The sequence below is a fragment of the Eubalaena glacialis genome, chromosome 7 (genome assembly GCF_028564815.1).
Source record: "Eubalaena glacialis isolate mEubGla1 chromosome 7, mEubGla1.1.hap2.+ XY, whole genome shotgun sequence".
Classification (NCBI taxonomy): domain Eukaryota; kingdom Metazoa; phylum Chordata; class Mammalia; order Artiodactyla; family Balaenidae; genus Eubalaena; species Eubalaena glacialis.
Window position 1 is genome coordinate 69,070,851 of NC_083722.1, and position 16,676 is coordinate 69,087,526.

The 16,676-nt window shown below is 47.8% G+C and overlaps 1 protein-coding gene across 2 annotated transcripts; it reads right to left on the reverse strand.

Moving 5' to 3' along the window:
* Nucleotides 1-211: 211 nt before the first annotated feature.
* SLC25A38 (solute carrier family 25 member 38) lies at nucleotides 212-12,201 on the reverse strand. Of its 2 annotated transcripts, XM_061195289.1 has the most exons (7): nucleotides 11,812-12,201; nucleotides 6,025-6,146; nucleotides 5,315-5,399; nucleotides 4,426-4,605; nucleotides 4,024-4,192; nucleotides 2,099-2,265; nucleotides 794-1,011 (listed from the first exon to the last, which is right to left on the reverse strand). In XM_061195289.1, the coding sequence occupies exons 1-7, from the start codon at nucleotides 11,878-11,880 to the stop codon at nucleotides 889-891; spliced, it is 915 nt and encodes a 304-aa protein (XP_061051272.1). In that variant the 5' UTR covers nucleotides 11,881-12,201; the 3' UTR covers nucleotides 794-888. The 2 variants fall into 2 exon arrangements, with proteins under 2 accessions (XP_061051273.1, XP_061051272.1); XM_061195290.1 differs by lacking the exon at nucleotides 2,099-2,265 and having other exon boundaries at nucleotides 212-1,011.
* Nucleotides 12,202-16,676: the final 4,475 nt, after the last annotated feature.

Genomic DNA, 16,676 nt, shown 5'->3' on the forward strand with positions numbered 1-16,676 from the left:
ACTGTGTTCTGAAACCGATTTATGGTGATGGCTGCACCAGTCAGTAAAGTTACTAAAACAATCACAGAATTGTCTATTTGGAATGGATGAATTGTATGATATGCAAAATAAAGCTATTTTTAAAAATTTTAGGTTTGAGGACCTATACAGATCAAGAGTCAGCCACCTTAGACTATTTTGTTATTTTAAAGCGGAGTCATGGCACTTGAGGTTTTTCAATGATAAAGTGCTTCACTTTATTTATCCAACTTTAGCTGCAGAAAAATGCCAGAGCAACTTGGAGTTGAAACAGTGCCGGAGCCAAGATCAAACAATATTATTTGGACACTTAGGGGCTAGGAAGCCACTGCCCCCCTTCTCCGGAGCCTCTGAGAAGTCGATGAGGAACCAATGAAGTCGTGACATCTGTTCTTCCTCATCCTAACATCACCTCAGAGGCAGACTTCAGCCTGGTGACAGTGACTCCTCTCTCAGCAGATCCAGCCTGGCTGCTGGAACTCCTCCGCCACTGCAGGCGGCCCACAGCATCCCTGGCGCTGCACTGCCCAAGAGCAGATCCAAAGAGGCACTGTGGTGCAGTGGGTGGCTGAGCAGAGCCACCGGACAGAGCACTCTCTGGAAATGCCTTTTCAAGTAGCCTTGCAGGGTATGCAAACCCTTCTCCTAACTCCCCAATATGATGTCCATGTCAGTGACTCCTCTTCTGGGAGGTCTGGAAGGCTTGAGTCGGGCCCACCTATTCTCTTCTTGAGCTGGGTAACTGAAGGTGACGTGTTTGCCTGGCTCTCCAGATAGGACTTCGTCCGACTCCAGGGCAGTGAGATGAAGAGGCCCTTGGCAGAAACCAGGCAGGGCAACAGATCCCATCTCTGCCTGGTCCCGGCTCGGTCAGGACTGCAGGCCCATCTTGGCCATCATCTCTTCGTAGACTGTCCACGCCATGGCTGCCATCAGAGTTCTGCGGAGGGCCCGGGGGACACCGCCTTGGAAGAAGCCACGCAGCCCATAGTCCTAGAAGGAAAATGGAGGCCAAAACCCTGGGACTAAAGCAGCAATACAGTTATATACCTGGCACGAGAGTGAGGATTTCTCTCTGCATTACCCCATTGTTAAGTCTTACTTTTTAGACTTTTATAATGTTAAAACTATGAATACTGGGTCCAAGGAGGCAATTAACTAAAAAAAAATTTTTTTGGAGTAGTTGCTAAGCTTTATCTTTTTTAGGCTTGCTCCATCCAGGGGAATTTATTTCTTAGCTGAAAATCTTACCATCTTCACATATACTGAAGACTCTATTTTCAAACTTCATGATTTTAGGTATAAAGAATAAGAAAGCAGGCAACCCAAGCAGTGTGACGAATATGATCAGATTCACAAATACTTGCTCATATCTAGGTTAAGTCAGATACTTGCTGCAGATGCTTACATGTGTCCTGTGCTACATACAAAAATTGAGAAGTACAGAAACATCTAAAGATCTAGGTGAGAAATTTACTTTCAAAAAGAATATCTGATAACAGTACATGTTTCCAAAGGGCTTACTCAGTGGCTTTTAAATAGCATTTTAGTGTACTTTACAATTACTGTACTTTTTATCTTCAATACCATCTGTCCATTTGCATTAGCGCAAACTCCTGGAAACAAAACAATGTGCTTGTGATTTTTTTCTGACTACATTTTCTCCTAGGTCCTTGATTAGGTTAAGGAGTCCTCCCAGATCACCTGACTAGGTAGGTCTGGGGTAGAGCCCAACAATATGCATGTTTAACAAATATCACAGGTTGTCCCAATGTCAGGCTCCCTCCCTAAACAAACAAAACCAAAACAACAACAACAACAAAAAACCCCACAACCATAGATTTTTAGCAGTGATTCTCAACCTTGGCAACACATTGGAATCACCAGGGAGCTTAAAATACTGATGCCAGGGTTTCATCTCCCCCAGAGATTCTAATATGATAAGCCCAGATTATGAGCTGGGAATCAGGATTTTTTTAAAAGCTCCCCAGGTGATTCTACCATGTAAAGGATAAGAGCTACCGCCTTAGAGAGAAAGCCTTAACCACAATATGAACCAATATTTATTCTAAAGCCTTACTTTGAAAATGAGCGTCACTGCCTGGCCAATCCACCGAAATTTCATTGGGGAGAGCTGCATGTGAGTTTTGATGACATCTGCAGGTTGAGTTACCAGTGAGGCCAGAATCCCAGCAAATATCCCACAACTGAAATTTACAACGGGAACAAGGACTGCATCCAACTGGTCTGAAACAGGACAAAGGCAACATTCAGTTATAAATAAATCCCACATTCATCAGATAAATATCCATGCCAAGTTGCCCACTAATTCTTCCTGAAAGCCAGAAGGGTCTGGATTCAAACAAGGCTAAGAATTCAAAATCTAAACTAATCAGTGTAAGTAGGATAATGGAACTAAAAGTTCACCTTTTTACAACCATCAGCATAATTGATTCAGGCAAGAGTCATTCAGTGATGCTAAAATATATGGATTAAAGGACAGGAGGTGTTATATAGATTTACATAGATTCAAAGTATCTCCCCACAGAGATACTTAGAAATTACAAAAGAACAAACAATTGAGTTTTCAGTGGAGACACTATTTTTATAGTGATAAAAAGTTAACATCACCCACAGTGCGTCAAACGGATGTCATGAGCTTCCTGATATAAGGCACTGAAGACACAACCTCAATTATGTGCTCCTCTTGCTAAAAAGGTATAAACGAATCTAGTTGAAAGGAAACATCAGGGAAACCCACGCTGAGGTTATATAACTGGCTTATACTCTTGAAAATAAAAAATAAAAATTGCTACAAAATACATTATTGGGAAAATTGGAGAAATCAAGACTACAGATGAAAGAACTATCGATGGTTATACAAGAGTGCATTTGTTCTTAGGAAGTACACACTGATGTATTTAAGGGTAAAGAGGCAGCATGTCTGCAACTTATTCTCAAATGGTTTGAGGAAAACAATTATACACATAGAAAGAGAATAAAGAGCTATGGAGTTATAGGTACTATTCTTGTGGCTTTTTTGGTAAGCATAAAATGATTTCTAAATACCAAATTAAAAAAAAATTTTAGGATGGATGAAGAAGTTAAAAATGTATATCCAAGCTCCCTTATTGCCTTAACTTTCTCCTGTAAAGTAAGACTGTGACCTGTAGTGTCACACCTCCTGGAGCCTGGGGAGAAGCAGCAAATCTCCCAAAGCACCCCAACTGACACCACTGTCATGGGGGTGGCATTCTGGCTTTCCCAATTAAATGACTTTGGTTGCAATTCCTTGCTCACATTATCCATAGACACCTTACTGAATGCAGGTTCACTTTATAGGATGTGTTTCTATCAATGCCTGGCTCTGCTTGGGTGGATGTTTACTGCCTGTCGATTTTGCCCATGTCTTGACAACACGAGCTTACTGGAAGGGTGGGCCTGCCAGAATGCTAGGGGTTTGGCATCTTTCCCTCCATCCAAACAGAAGGCTCAAAACAATGTTAACCAGGAGCACAGCAAGGGACATGAAAATATTTTTCTCCTAGCTCCTAACCCATTGGATTTCCCAAACTTGTCTGATAAGAATCACAAGTGCTTCTTGAAAAATACAGTCTCTCAGGTCTTACCCCAAAGCTTCTGATTTAGGATGCCTTGGGTAGGACCCAGAATTCTTAAGATCAGGCAAATGTGGGAAGTATTGCTGCAAAGCCTATGCAAAATGAGCTTTATCCTACCCCCTACCCGACTCAAGAATTACATACTATCAGTAGTCTGCCTTAGGAAGCTATAAACTCAAAAGGGCAGGGACCATGTCTTCATGGCCGCCCTTGCATCCCAGCACCGGGTCCCAAGCCTGACACAATGCAGATATGGCTCGGTTTCTAAAACTAGGATAAGAATCTGGAGCTGCTAAGAACAACGAATAGTCTCCTATCTCAGAGAAAGTGGTGAGGATGTGATCTCTCGAGGGATATCTCTTCCCACACCTTCCTTTACCCGTACCATGAAGCACAATGTTTTTGGTCTGGTTGTAAAACATCAAGTAGATTCCGGAAAAGGGGGCATCACGAAGGAGTGTTGCTGTCAGGCCACTGAAGAGACCCCGGTACCCCTCGCTGTGATAGATGCTCCTCAGGGCCGCGTAGATGCTCTCATAGCCGTACCGCCCGCTCTGCAAAGGAAGCACAGAACCAATGGCTGGCACAGTGGCCCTGGGTTTGCGCACTGAACCAAGCCATCCTCAGGGTGCATTACCGGAGCCCTGGCGGCTCTGGTTTGCATGTGCTTGGCCTGACTACACAGATGAGTTCTCCGACCACATCGACCCTGTGTTAGGTTATAAATCGGAGGTAGCATCAGCGGCCACTTGACTCAAGAGCCCGGTGTCTCTGTTTGCCCACTCACCTCGTACCGTGTCTTGATCACAGTGATGGGTGACACGCAGACCCCCGCAACAGAGCGGGAGCCCACTCCCAGTATGACTGACTCCAGTGCGGTGGGGGGATGGCCTCGCAGGAAGTACTGCTTCAAAGAGTAGAGAGTGCCAAAGTAGATTCCAATGCCAGGGACGCACCTCACGATGGACTGCAGAACAAGTCGGAGGGAGGAACGGAATCAAACACCAACACGTAAGATCCTGTCTGAGCTGGATTTCCCCAAAGAAGACCCAGGATTCGCATGCAAGGAGTCGATTTAAGGTGTGGCGGGAACACCAATGGGAGAGTAGGGAAATGAGATGGGAGAGAAGGCAGCCAACAAAGAGTGTGTCATCTCATCAGTTATTGCCATGGGCAACGGAATCCCTCTGGGGAACTCTGGGAATCTGTGTCCACGCTTCCCTCCTGCCACCTGAGGAGGGAAGGGAAGTTTTAAACATCAGCTCTCGTCTTTCATTGGTTAAGGGCTGCTGCGGGGCTGGGGTGAGCGTGAATTCCCTGACATTTCCAGCAAAGTGAGTTCTTAAGGCCAGAAAAAGCTGTCTAGGCGAAGAAATGCAGGTGTGGAGGGACTGGAGGGGTGAGGGCAAGGCCTGTTGACAGGTGGGGTGCCAGCTGCCTCTGCTCTAGGACTTCATGCTGCACTAAGAAGTCGTGCCCAGGGCGCACAGGTGTGCTACTCCCAGGGCCCTCAAATGGAAGCCAGCGACAGTGAGAGGGACGGGCAGGAAGACCAGAAAGGCCCTCCCACCACCTCCAACCTCACGTTCCCTTACAAGAGAGGAGGTGTGAGGTGGATGAGAGACGGCTAGTTATTAAAGGAGGGGGTGCAAGACAAGACCCAAAAGGCAGCTTACGGGGGACATCCCTTTCCAGAGGCCCAACAGACTCTCCGTGCGAACCACATTCACGAGCAGAGCCAACATCCCAACACGTCTGGATCTGAAGGCAGACAAAACGGAGGCAAGGAAGGAGAAGTCACTTAGACCACATCCTGGTGAAAGGACTCCCCACTCACAGACTTCTCTGTATGGACTCTTTTCTAGAACACTTAAGAATCTCTAAAAGGCATCTTGGAGTTACTCTGAGTTCCTGTGCGTTCACGATGTGGCAGGTACGTGATCCTTTGTCCATTCACACTGCAAGCAATGGGATAACTTCTCATTTTACATACACTCTGTGCACTTCCCACAGGGCTGAGCCCAATAGGGGGCACACAAGAGACACTCAATACCTACCTTATTTCCAGAAAACCACCCACTACTTGTGCCAGGCAGCACAGTTATGACATTACAGGCTGGCACAGGAATATGCAAACGTCACCAAGGCAGATCCCAGGAAGCTACTCAGGGAAGGACCCCACTTAATTAAGAGAAATGTCAAATATAACAGAGTATATATAAAACACATGAAAGCTGGGCCTGGCCTGTGTTTCTCTTTGCTCATCCAACAGAATGGAAGTTGACTGAACACAGTAAAGATGCGCCAGTGTCTGAGAGAAGTTGTTGAAACCAGTTCCTCAGTGAAAAGGGGGGGAGGGGCGGGGGGAGGGGGCAGCAGGCCTCACCCATGGGCTGAGGGCTGGAGGGTCTGCAGGCGCGTTTTGAGGAGATCCAGGGGTTGGAAAAGGAGGGTAGAGCAGGTCCCACTGATGGAGCCACACAGGAAAGCTTTGATCACGGGCTGCAACTGCAGGGCAAGAGAACACTGTGTCAGCAGCTTTGTCCCAGCCTTCGCCACACCTGGACCAGTCAGTTCTCTGTAAGGATCTCTTAGAAACTCACCTGGTGGTGCCCTGTATTAGTGTCAGACTTCACAGAAGGGAAAAGCATAGCCAGGAATGAACAGTGTTGGAATGTTGTTGAGAACACAGTATATTCCAAGAGGTAGCTCTCTGGCCTTACTGATAACAACTTTAGTAATTACTGATAATTAAAAACTTATGGATAACTTTGCTCCTACTGAGCAACACGGTTATTTCCATCTGTGAATTATGCCACTGACCACACCTCCCTACTTGTCTTGACGGTAAGTTATTGGCCAACTCCTTCTCGTCACAAAAGCAAAAATCAATTGAACAGTGTTTTAACTCTGAACTGCTGGTTTCAGGTTCCCTTGGTTGTAGGGCCTGCAGGCTATTTACAGGAGTAAGACAAAGGAAGTGAAACCGTAAGTCAGCAGGTACAATGTGAAACGTCTGTGCCACTTCCTGTAAAACCCATGCATTTCCTTAATGTAAAACTTTCCCCCGGTCATATACTCATTCGTCTCACTGGGACCTAAACAGATCGCAGGGGCGCCACAGGCCAGCAGCCACTCCTGGGTTTGCTGGCTGTCCTCTAAGCCGGGAGAGTCACACACACTGTCTAATCGAGAGGCGGCATCCAGAAGGGCAGGACTGCCTCGCAGACTGACTGTGTTTCCCCCAAGCGCACTCCAGAGGCCCCAAGGCATGCCCCGGAATCCAGACGCAGCAAATGGTTGTGAAAACACACTTTTAAAAATCCAAGCAGGAAACAAATGTCCTCGTTTCCAAAGGAGACACTTGGCAAACTCCATCCAAAGATCTTCTCTCTTCTCATTAAATGGCATTTGCACTATTACTTTTTTTTTTTTCCATTTTCTTTTTTTTTATTTTTTATTTTTTATTTTTCGAATGGAACAGCACTGAATTTAATGACAAATGGTGGAAGCCAGGTTTCTTACCACTGGAGTGGGAAGTCACAAACAAAGGGAGACGGTTACAATATCCATGTCATAACAGACCAGGTAGGAGACATCAGTATAAACTATCTTTAGCCTGATAGAGATACACATAGTTCCACATGGAAATCTTTATAATTATGATGCACTATTACTTTTTAATAAATGGCATACTATAGTTCTAAAATGCTATTAAGATGAAGTTTCCTGTTATACACGTCAAAAAAAACTACCTACCCGCAACCAAAATGTTTGTAATCTGTGGTATTTGTTTCACAGAGAAGAGAGATTATTCCACGTTTCACCAAAAGAGCAAGTCTCAATTTATAACTGGAATTCCTTAAAAGGACTTAATAAGTTGAGATAATAAACACTGGAGCTTATAACCACGTTCAAATAGCCTTCCAAGCATCAAAGGTAAGACCACAAGTACAACCAAGCCAGATGGGAACAACTTCATCAGATGTGTGTCCTGCTCCTTTTGCTAACCCATATTCCCACAAATTTTGTTTCTCAGCCTCATCTGAACCTTTGTGGCATCAGTGAGCCTCTCTTCCCTGCATACTCAGCCTCTTACTTCCACTGACATCTTCTCCTTTGTCTGGAACAAGCTTGAAAGCCCCCCATCTTTCCAGCCTGATGCCACATCATCTCCACTCCCTCTTCACTAGTCTCCCTTCAGGTCCCCACAGTTTGCCATCCAGATAAAGCCCCTCCACTAAAGCTGCCTCACCAAGGACCTGCCATATCCCAGGACCCCTTTCCCATCTGTGGCCTTCTCTTACTTGGCCTCTCTGGTGCATTTGAAACAGCTGATCGCCGCTCCTCTCTTTTTGGTTTCTGGCTGCCCTTCTAAGCCTCCTTTCCCCAGCCACAGATATTGCTGTTCCTCTTATCTCCCCGTAGCTGCGGCCTCTCAGGGCACCCTCACCTCCACACCACACCATGCTCGACACACACATGCTGGCAACGCCCACGCCTCCAGCCCACTTCAGCCTCTCTCCCGAGTCCACTGTCCCCATGTTTCCCTCACCTCCCCTCGAATGGCCTGTAGGCATCTCAAACTCAACATCCCCTAATGGAAACTCTGTCCACGATTCTCCACACGCTTGCCTCTCCTTCATGTCCCAGCAGGACATTTGGGAGACAAATAAGACTCCTTGGTCTACCTACTGTTTCATGACCAACTCCTGCTGATGACCCCTCATTCCTCCCAGAGCCTGCCCCCCACTGATCCATCCTAGTGATCTCCTTGGGGGTCTCCAGCCTCAGCAGTGCCAACCCCCGCTACCAGAGCAGCCTGGGGTGAGGCATCCATATACAGCACCTCGAAATCTCACAATGCTCATAAGAGCTAGATGTTCAAACCCATTTTCCAGATGAAACTGGAGCTCACAGGGATGACAATGTATCCTAAGTCACAGGGTTTGAAGCCATTGGCTAGGACTCAAAGTTCATGCTTTTTTCACCATCCCTCGCAGTCTAAGTGACAGTCCAGGACGCTTCCCAGGCAGCTCAGCAGCGCTCTGCTGTTGCCTGTTGACCACCACCAGCTCCTTCTGGAAATGTGCTCTGCCTCCGGCTTCTGGGATTAACACTGTCCTGATCTTCCTCCCACTTCCCTGGCCTCTCCTCCTTCACATGCAGAGCCTCTTCTTTTCCACCCTTCTGTCCACACTTGCAACCTGTCTTGCACAGACTCCCATATCCACTTAATCCGATGTCCCACAGGCACCGCGGGTTGACATTTCCAAACCTGAACTCATCTTTCTCCCTCACCCCCCATGTGCCTCTCCTCCAGGGCGCTCCATCCCAGTGAACACCCTGCCATTGATCTACCCTAACCCCACACCCGCGTTCAGTGCTCCTCTTCAGTGCTTCCACGGCACCGGAGCCCACCTGCCTTATGACTGAGGCTCAAGGACAGAGGAGGCCTGGACTGTCCTGTTCATGGTGGTTCCTCCAGCACTGACCACGGAGCCTGGTCCACAGCAGGTGCTCAACAATCAAGAGTGAATGAATCAGGGACTTCCCTGGTGGCGCAGTGGTTAAGAATCCACCTGCCAATGCAGGGGACATGGGTTCGAGCCCTGGTCCGGGAAGATACCACATGCCGCGGAGCAACTAAACCCGTGCGCCACAACTACTGAGCCTGCGCTCTAGAGCCCGCGAGCCACAACTACTGAAGCCCACGCGCGTAGAGCCCCTGCTCTGCAACAACAGAAGCCACCGCAGTGAGAAGCCCGCTCATTACAACAAAGAGTAGCCCGCGCTCGCCGCAACTAGAGAAAGCCCTCGCACAGCAACGAAGACCCAACACAGCCAAAAATAAGTTAAAAAAAAAAAAAAGAATGAACGAATCACTTCATCTAACAGGAAATCTGCACATGGCTCTCCCTTGAGCACAATTCCACAGGATAAGGCTTAGAGGGCCCTGCAGGCCACATCCCTGGACAGGGGACTCTCCCCTGGCTCCCTCCAGCCCTTTGCTCCAGTTAGGCTGTAGGAATGACCTGCGGTTACAGCTTCTAAGCAGTTCTCTTTGGAGCTGCCTCTCTAATGCTCTCACAGGTTGTGTATGGAACTACTGTATACTGCTCCCCAACGCCCAACACACTGTCCTCCATTGCAGGAACTATTTTCTTAATGTTTTTATTTTTACAGCACATTGCTTGGACATTTTATTGGCTAAATAAATATTTGTGGATACATGCATAGAGCCCATAACTTTTTTAACTTTGTAATTTTCCAGGTCCATTAGCATAGAACAGATGCAAAGTATAAACCAGCAGTATAGATTAACCTCTGATAGTTAAAAAAAAAAAACAAAAACAAACAGGTAACATAATTGTTTTAAAAAGATAGATAGAATTTACACTTTTCATTTTGAATAGTCTTAAGATATTGTCAATGGTGGATGGCATACCCTTTAAGGCATGTTTGATTTTTTTTTTTTCCTAAACAGCCCAAATTTATTCAAGGTAAATAAAATGAGTAATACAGCTGGCTTTTTTGTTTGTTTGTTTGTTTTTTGAGGGGGGGGTAGGGCAAAAACAACCAAACAATGATACATAGATACATAAAGGCAATAAGCAGCACTTGAATAGTTAGCAAACAGGTTCCACAAGCAACTCCTACTCCCCTTTAAAAAAACTATATCCTTTATTCCCGTCTTACCACTAGGTTCTTCATGACCTTTTTTTTTTTTTCCCTTAGATTCCGTATATATGTGTTAGCATACTGTATTTGTTTTTCTCTTTCTGACTTACTTCACTCTGTATGACAGACGGGAATAAAGACAGACCTACTAGAGAATGGACTTGATGGTACGGGGAGGGGGAAGGGTAAGCTGGGACAAAGTGAGAGAGTGGCATGGACATATATACACTACCAAACGTAAAATAGCTAGTGGGAAGCAGCTGCATAGCACAGGGAGATCAGCTCCGGTGCTTTGTGACCACCTAGAGGGGTGGGAGAGGGAGGGTGGGAGGGAAGGAGATGCAAGAGGGAAGAGATATGGGAACATATGTATATGTATAACTGATTCACTTTGTTATAAAGCAGAAACTAACACACCATTGTAAAGCAATTATACTCCAATAAACATGTTAAAAATAATAATAATAATAATTTTTCCACTAGTGATTAGATTTGTTTAGCTGAATAACCCCAAAATAATGAGTGATGAATAAAAAATCATACCCATGAGGAAAAAAAAAAAAAAAAAAAACTATATCCTGAATCCCATTCAGATCTCCAGGCCAGAGCTGGAGGACCCAAAAAGAAATACGTAAGCACATGTTATAAGATGTAAACGTAGAGCGGTCCCCGCCTCCACCTTTGTTAAAGATAAAAAACAAAACAAAAAACCCCACACTCCTGCCCTGCCCCCGGCGCAGGTGGGCCGTGATCTTGACCTCAGGGAGAAAAGTAGCCGCAGCCAGCTGGCCCTCCCAGCCTAAAGCGAAGCCGCATTCCCGCCTCCACCCACCGCTAGCAGCAACTCAGCCAGACCATCCTCGCCGGCCCAGCCCAGCCTCCGCCTCCACCAATGGAAGCCCCGCGGCACGAACACGGCAGCCAATCCAGGCGCGGGAGGGGGCGTGGCCTCGTGGCGCTGGCAAACCGCAGCGGTTGCCGGGAGGGTCCACCTTGTCCAGCTCGCGGGCGCTGTGCAGCCCTAACCCACCTCGCTCGAGCAACGACCGCTTCTCAGGCTTAGCGTTATTGCCGGGCTTTGCAATGGTCCAAATATCTACCCAGGTGTCCTCCCAGCTGTCATTCTAGGCATCCAACTCAAAGCAACGTCCCGTAGCGCTCGCACCTCGTTCTGGACCACGCGGGCACATTCCCCCCCGACACCGGCCAAGGCCCCGGCAGTTCCACCTACCTCTACCCAGATTACCAATACAGGAGCGAGACCTTTGCTTGCCTGTCCCAAGGACTGGACTGCAACTTCTCTCCTTCCTCCCTCCCCTCTTCTAATCCCTTAGTCAAACTCCATCTCTGCCGCCACGTCCCCAACCGGTTATGCGCGCATCCCGGAGGCAGAAAAGGTTCCCCGAGGGCCGCTGACCCTCGGCAACCTTCCGAATTTCCCTCCCCGAGCCGGCAATGCCGGAACCCCTGCCTTCCCTTCCCCGCAGGTTACCATAAGCGTTTCCATCCTGTCTCCGACATCTTGAGGCTGCAGCAGCGCCGGGCGTGACTTCTGAATCATTGGAGGGAAGGCCTGCGACTGCACTGGGCCCGGGGTGCCGTCGGTAGGAGCTCAGGCCCGGCCCTGACGATTCTAGAGAAGACGACGCGATGGCGGTAGCCGGGCGACGCGTTCTACCGCGGGGCTTCTCTGCAGTCTGCGCTGGTCGGGGGTCGGGACCTGCGCGCCCACCGCACGTGAGTGGCTCCAGGCGCCGCTCTTCACTAGCTCAGCCGACTGCGCGGCTCTGCTGCCCTGCCCATCCTGTCCCGTCGCCGTCTTTAGGACTTGAGAGTATTAGGCGGAGTGCATCCGGCAGTGGAGAAAGCCGGAGGAACTAGATATAACGGCGGAATTTAGCTTCCGGGGTTGGACGCGGGTCACGCGCTGGCGAGGGTGTGCTCCTTAGTGCTGCCTCGTGGAGAGCTCTGGAACTGCAGGATCGGGGCTTCCCTGCGCCCGGAGCTGCGTGGGGCGTCTGCAGGGAGGTATGCTTCTGGGCGCCACGTCTGAAGGTAATTACAGTCCAGACTCGCTCTGCCCAATGCGGTAGCCAATAGCCAACTGTGGCTATCAAGCACTTGAAGTGTGGCTAGTGTGACTGAAGACCAGAATTTTAAACTTGATTTAATTATAATTAATTTGTATTAAAAACCGAAGCAGTGTGGAATATTTTTCCATTAAACACAACTTTATTGTCTTGGCAGATCCACATTTCCCTTCAAACGCTGAAAATTTCGTGCCAGAAATGTGCTGTAAGTTATCCACACGCTGGATTTCTAAGACATGACAATAAGATAAAATAATCTCATGAATAATTTTTACATTATTACATGTTGAAATGATATTTTGGGTGTATTGAATTAGGTGAAATAATTATTAAAATTAATTTTATCTCTTTGCTTTTTTCATATGACTACTGGAACACTTAAGATTACACTTGTTATCCTGTGATAAACCATAATGGAGGGCTTCCCTGGTGGCGCAGTGGTTGAGAATCTGCCTGCCAATGCAGGGGACACGGGTTCGAGCCCTGGGCTGGGAAGATCCCACATGCCGCGGAGCAACTAGGCCCGTGAGCCACAACTGCTGAGCCTGCGCGTCTGGAGCCTGTGCTCCGCAACAAGAGAGGCCACGACAGTGAAAGGCCCGCGCACCGCGATGAAGAGTGGCCCCCACTTGCCACAACTAGAGAAAGCCCTCGCACAGAAAAAAATGAAGACCCAACACAGCCATAAATAAATAAATTTAAAAAAAAAACCATAATGGAAAAGAATATGAAAAAGAATATATGTATGTAAAACTGAGTCACTTTGCTGTACAGCAGAAATTAACACAACATTGTACATCAACTATACTTCAATAAAATTTTAAAAAATTGCACCTGTGGCTCGAACTACTTTTCTACTAGACAACACTGGCCTCCCAGAGAGGTGAATGGGTGTGTTATGATGGCCTCTATCCTATAACTTATAGAGGCTCCTCTCCATGTGAGCATCCCCTCCAACCCCAAACACGCAGCCTTAAGAGTCTCCCGGGGTAGGCAGTGCCCTCGGCAGTGTGGAAAGTCACCCTCTGTGCCCGATCACAAGGATGGGCACAAACAGGAGGAAAAAAGAATTCTAATGGCTTTACCAGAAGCTTTGGCAAAGAGGACGGTCCTGTCACTGCTTTGGGCTTTGCAAGAGAGAAACACCTTTCTTCCTTCCATGCCAGTGACCTTTGCCTCCAGCCTCACCACTGAGCCGAGGGTGAGTGGTCTAGGAGAGAACAATGGGGGAGAGCGGCTGGTGGGCTGGTCTCCTGAGAAAGGGAGGGATGACCCTGTGGGAGGATGAGGCTGCCAGAGTGGAGGTCCTGGGGTTCTACTCCAAGATATCAGGGGCCCTTGCATTTGTCACCTGCTAGCTGTGTATTCACCTCAGCGTCTTCATTTGTCAAGTTGGAGATAATGGTACCAACTTCCCAGGATTATAGTAAAGATCGAACAAAATAGTGTGTGCGTGTTTAGCAAGAGACTAATCAAATATCAGGAATTATCATTTCAGTAGGGGCCCAATAATTATTTGTGGACTGAAGTAAATATTTACAGGCACATGGGCTGGCTTTCTCTAAATCAGAGGCAGCCAAAAGTAGTTCATCATCATCCTATGTAGAATATCTTTATGTTGGAACACATAACCCATCTTCAAGCTTATCACCTTGTCCTTGGATGAAAAAGGAACATCTAACAAGTTTAGACTGGTCCATGAGAAAAGCAAAAGTAGAAACTCCTCTTTGCACTCAGGATTGCTACATGAGCCCCCATCTTCCATCGGAACACATGGAATAACCCCATGCCAGCTTACTCCTAACTTGAACCCAGGCAAGGAAACAGACCTCTTGAAGGTGACGGTCATGGTTCCTGTAAAGACTGCATTGGCACTGTTGTACACCGTCATGAAAAACGTGTCTATCATGGTCCCCAGTGCGCCACCATGGATAATCCTACAGGGGCAGACGAGGGGAGAAAGGGAAAGAAAGAGTCACCCAGGACTCCACTCCGCATGGCCAGGTTCCAGTGAGGTGACATGCTGAAGGGTTCCCTGCAATCCAGAACAAGATTCTTGCATCGCTCAGGGTAGAGCAGAGACGTGAGAGCAAAGAAATGCAGGGGAAGCAAACAAGGCTGTCTGAAGCAAGTTACGCCTGCTTTGAAGAGAATAAACTAAAAGCAAAAGAAACTCCCCACCCCACCACCAGCTCCAACCACAAATTCTGATGAATCTTGTGTTCCCTCTTGGGTTGGTCTCAGGGGGAACTAGAAAGATGCAGTGAAAACACCATGGGCTTTGCAGGCAGAGAGACCTAACTCTAAATCTCACATTTCTAGCCATGTGACCTCAGAGAACCACTTGGGCCATCTGTTTCTTCATCCATAAGATAGGAATATCTCCTAAGAATTTTTGTGGGCATTAAATTAAGACAGCCAAATCTCCACGTGCAGGGTCTGGCATATACTGGCCACTGAACAAGAATAGTTTTTCCCCCTTCTTATTTCCAACGTCCACTGCTTACTCCACTGCCATTTAGGAGGTTCAGGAAGTCCCTAACAGGGAGAGGCCACACCTCAGGTGGGTAACCGAGGGGCTGGCGGAGCCTCCCTACCCAGGGAGTCAGTAGAATAAAGCTGCAGTAACCAAGAACCTGCTGAAGGCAGCCATGGACCCACCAACTGTCCTCTCACCCCCACCCCTCCCTGCTCTTTGACCAAGAAAAAGCCCATTTGAGCTACTGGCTGGGATGGCTCTCTGTGCCTCACCCAGGCAGCCCCTCCAGGAGGGGCTCAGGCTGGAACAAGCAGACGCACTTCTTCTCCGAGGCACTGTGGAAGATGACGTACTCAAAGCCGAGTTTCTTCATCTCTGTGATCCAGAAAAAGTGGCGGGTGTCTTCTACCATTTGGACTGGAGAGTAGAGTTGAGTCGGTGAGAAAGACATCGGGTTGGAGTCTGACCCTTGGGACGGTGCGGTGTCTCCAGGGCAGAAAGCATCCAACTGGAGGAGGTCCTCAGGAAACCCACTGCCCTCAGCTTCCCATCTGCACCCCCCGGGATGGCCCCATAAACCTCTGAAGGAGACGAGCAGCTTCCAAGGAAGGGATGAGATCAGCAGTGTGAGAGGCAGTGAGGAGTGAACCGCCTGTGAATTCGGGACACCGGTGTTCCTATCAACTGAATAATAAATACTAATCTGAATGCATTGATTGTGGCAGATCAAGGGATAGGCAGGCAAAAATCCTTTCTGTAAATTAAGTATATATGTCCCCTCTCACTGCCACAGGTCTGAGATTTCAGAGAGATTTGTCTATACAGTATGACTTGAAATGGGGATAATTTAGAGGACTTAATTAGAGGTAAAGTCTCCAATATATAAAATCCAAGACTTATCAAACACCTGCATTTTTACCAAGAATCTCAAAGCAGAATTTCGAATGACAGCTTAGGTATATAAAATTAGAAGACTTCGGCTGGTTCCTGTCTCTGCAATGTGGGATCCGGTCTTTGTTTTCCATCTGATGGCCTTCACTGGTTCAAGAGCTCAGCTCAAACTGACCACTAGAGGGAGCACGAGTCCTGTCCATAACAGGTTCTGGCTTCTGGCCTCAGGGGTCAGTAAGATACTGCCCCCTGGCTGCATCACTGAGCTTCTCACCCTGGGTGTACCAGGGTAAAGGCACTGGTCCTTAATCCCAGGCACTGCCTCTTCCCAATTCCTCACTGAGACTGCACCTGTCTGGTCTACAAGAGAGGGTGGGGCTGGCAGGTATTAGATGCCGGGGTGACTGCAGACACGGGTGGAGAGAGCACTGCCCCAGGAGTCAGGAATTCCTGATTCTAGTCCAGGCTCTGCCAAAAACTCACTTCATCACCTATCTAGGCCTCAGTTTTCTCTCTTGTAAAATGAGCAGGTTGAACAAGGTGGCCTCCACGTTCCTTTTCTGGCCTAATATTGTGTGAGTCTAGGATCACCATGCCCAGACTGCCTCGTACCTGACTCTCAGGCTAATGCAGCCCACACAGGAGGTGTGGGGACTGGGCTGGGGCACAGAGCTCCTCGAGGAAAACGCACACGCATAAGCAAAGATTTGCCAACAGTCCTGCACTATCCAGAGCCCCGCTCCAGCCGAGGTTAAGTGCTCCTGATATAGGGATGTGAACTTACCAGGGACAGCTTTAGTGATCCTAGCTAAGTCTGCCTCTTTAAGGAACTGCAAAGAGCGCAAATAACCTGGAAGTCTCGTCCCCGTCCCATCCACCATCTTCTCCATGTGTTCA

Excerpts from the sequence above, each read along its gene's own strand:
- SLC25A38 (XM_061195289.1), bottom strand. The coding sequence starts at position 11,880 with ATGATTCAGAAGTCACGCCCGGCGCTGCTGCAGCCTCAAGATGTCGGA. Across the intron at positions 6,147-11,811 it reads ACAGGATGGAAACGCTTATG|TTGCAGCCCGTGATCAAAGC; the intron begins GTAACCTGCGGG and ends CTTGCCCTGCAG. Across the intron at positions 4,193-4,425 it reads TGATCAAGACACGGTACGAG|AGCGGGCGGTACGGCTATGA; the intron begins GTGAGTGGGCAA and ends CTTCCTTTGCAG.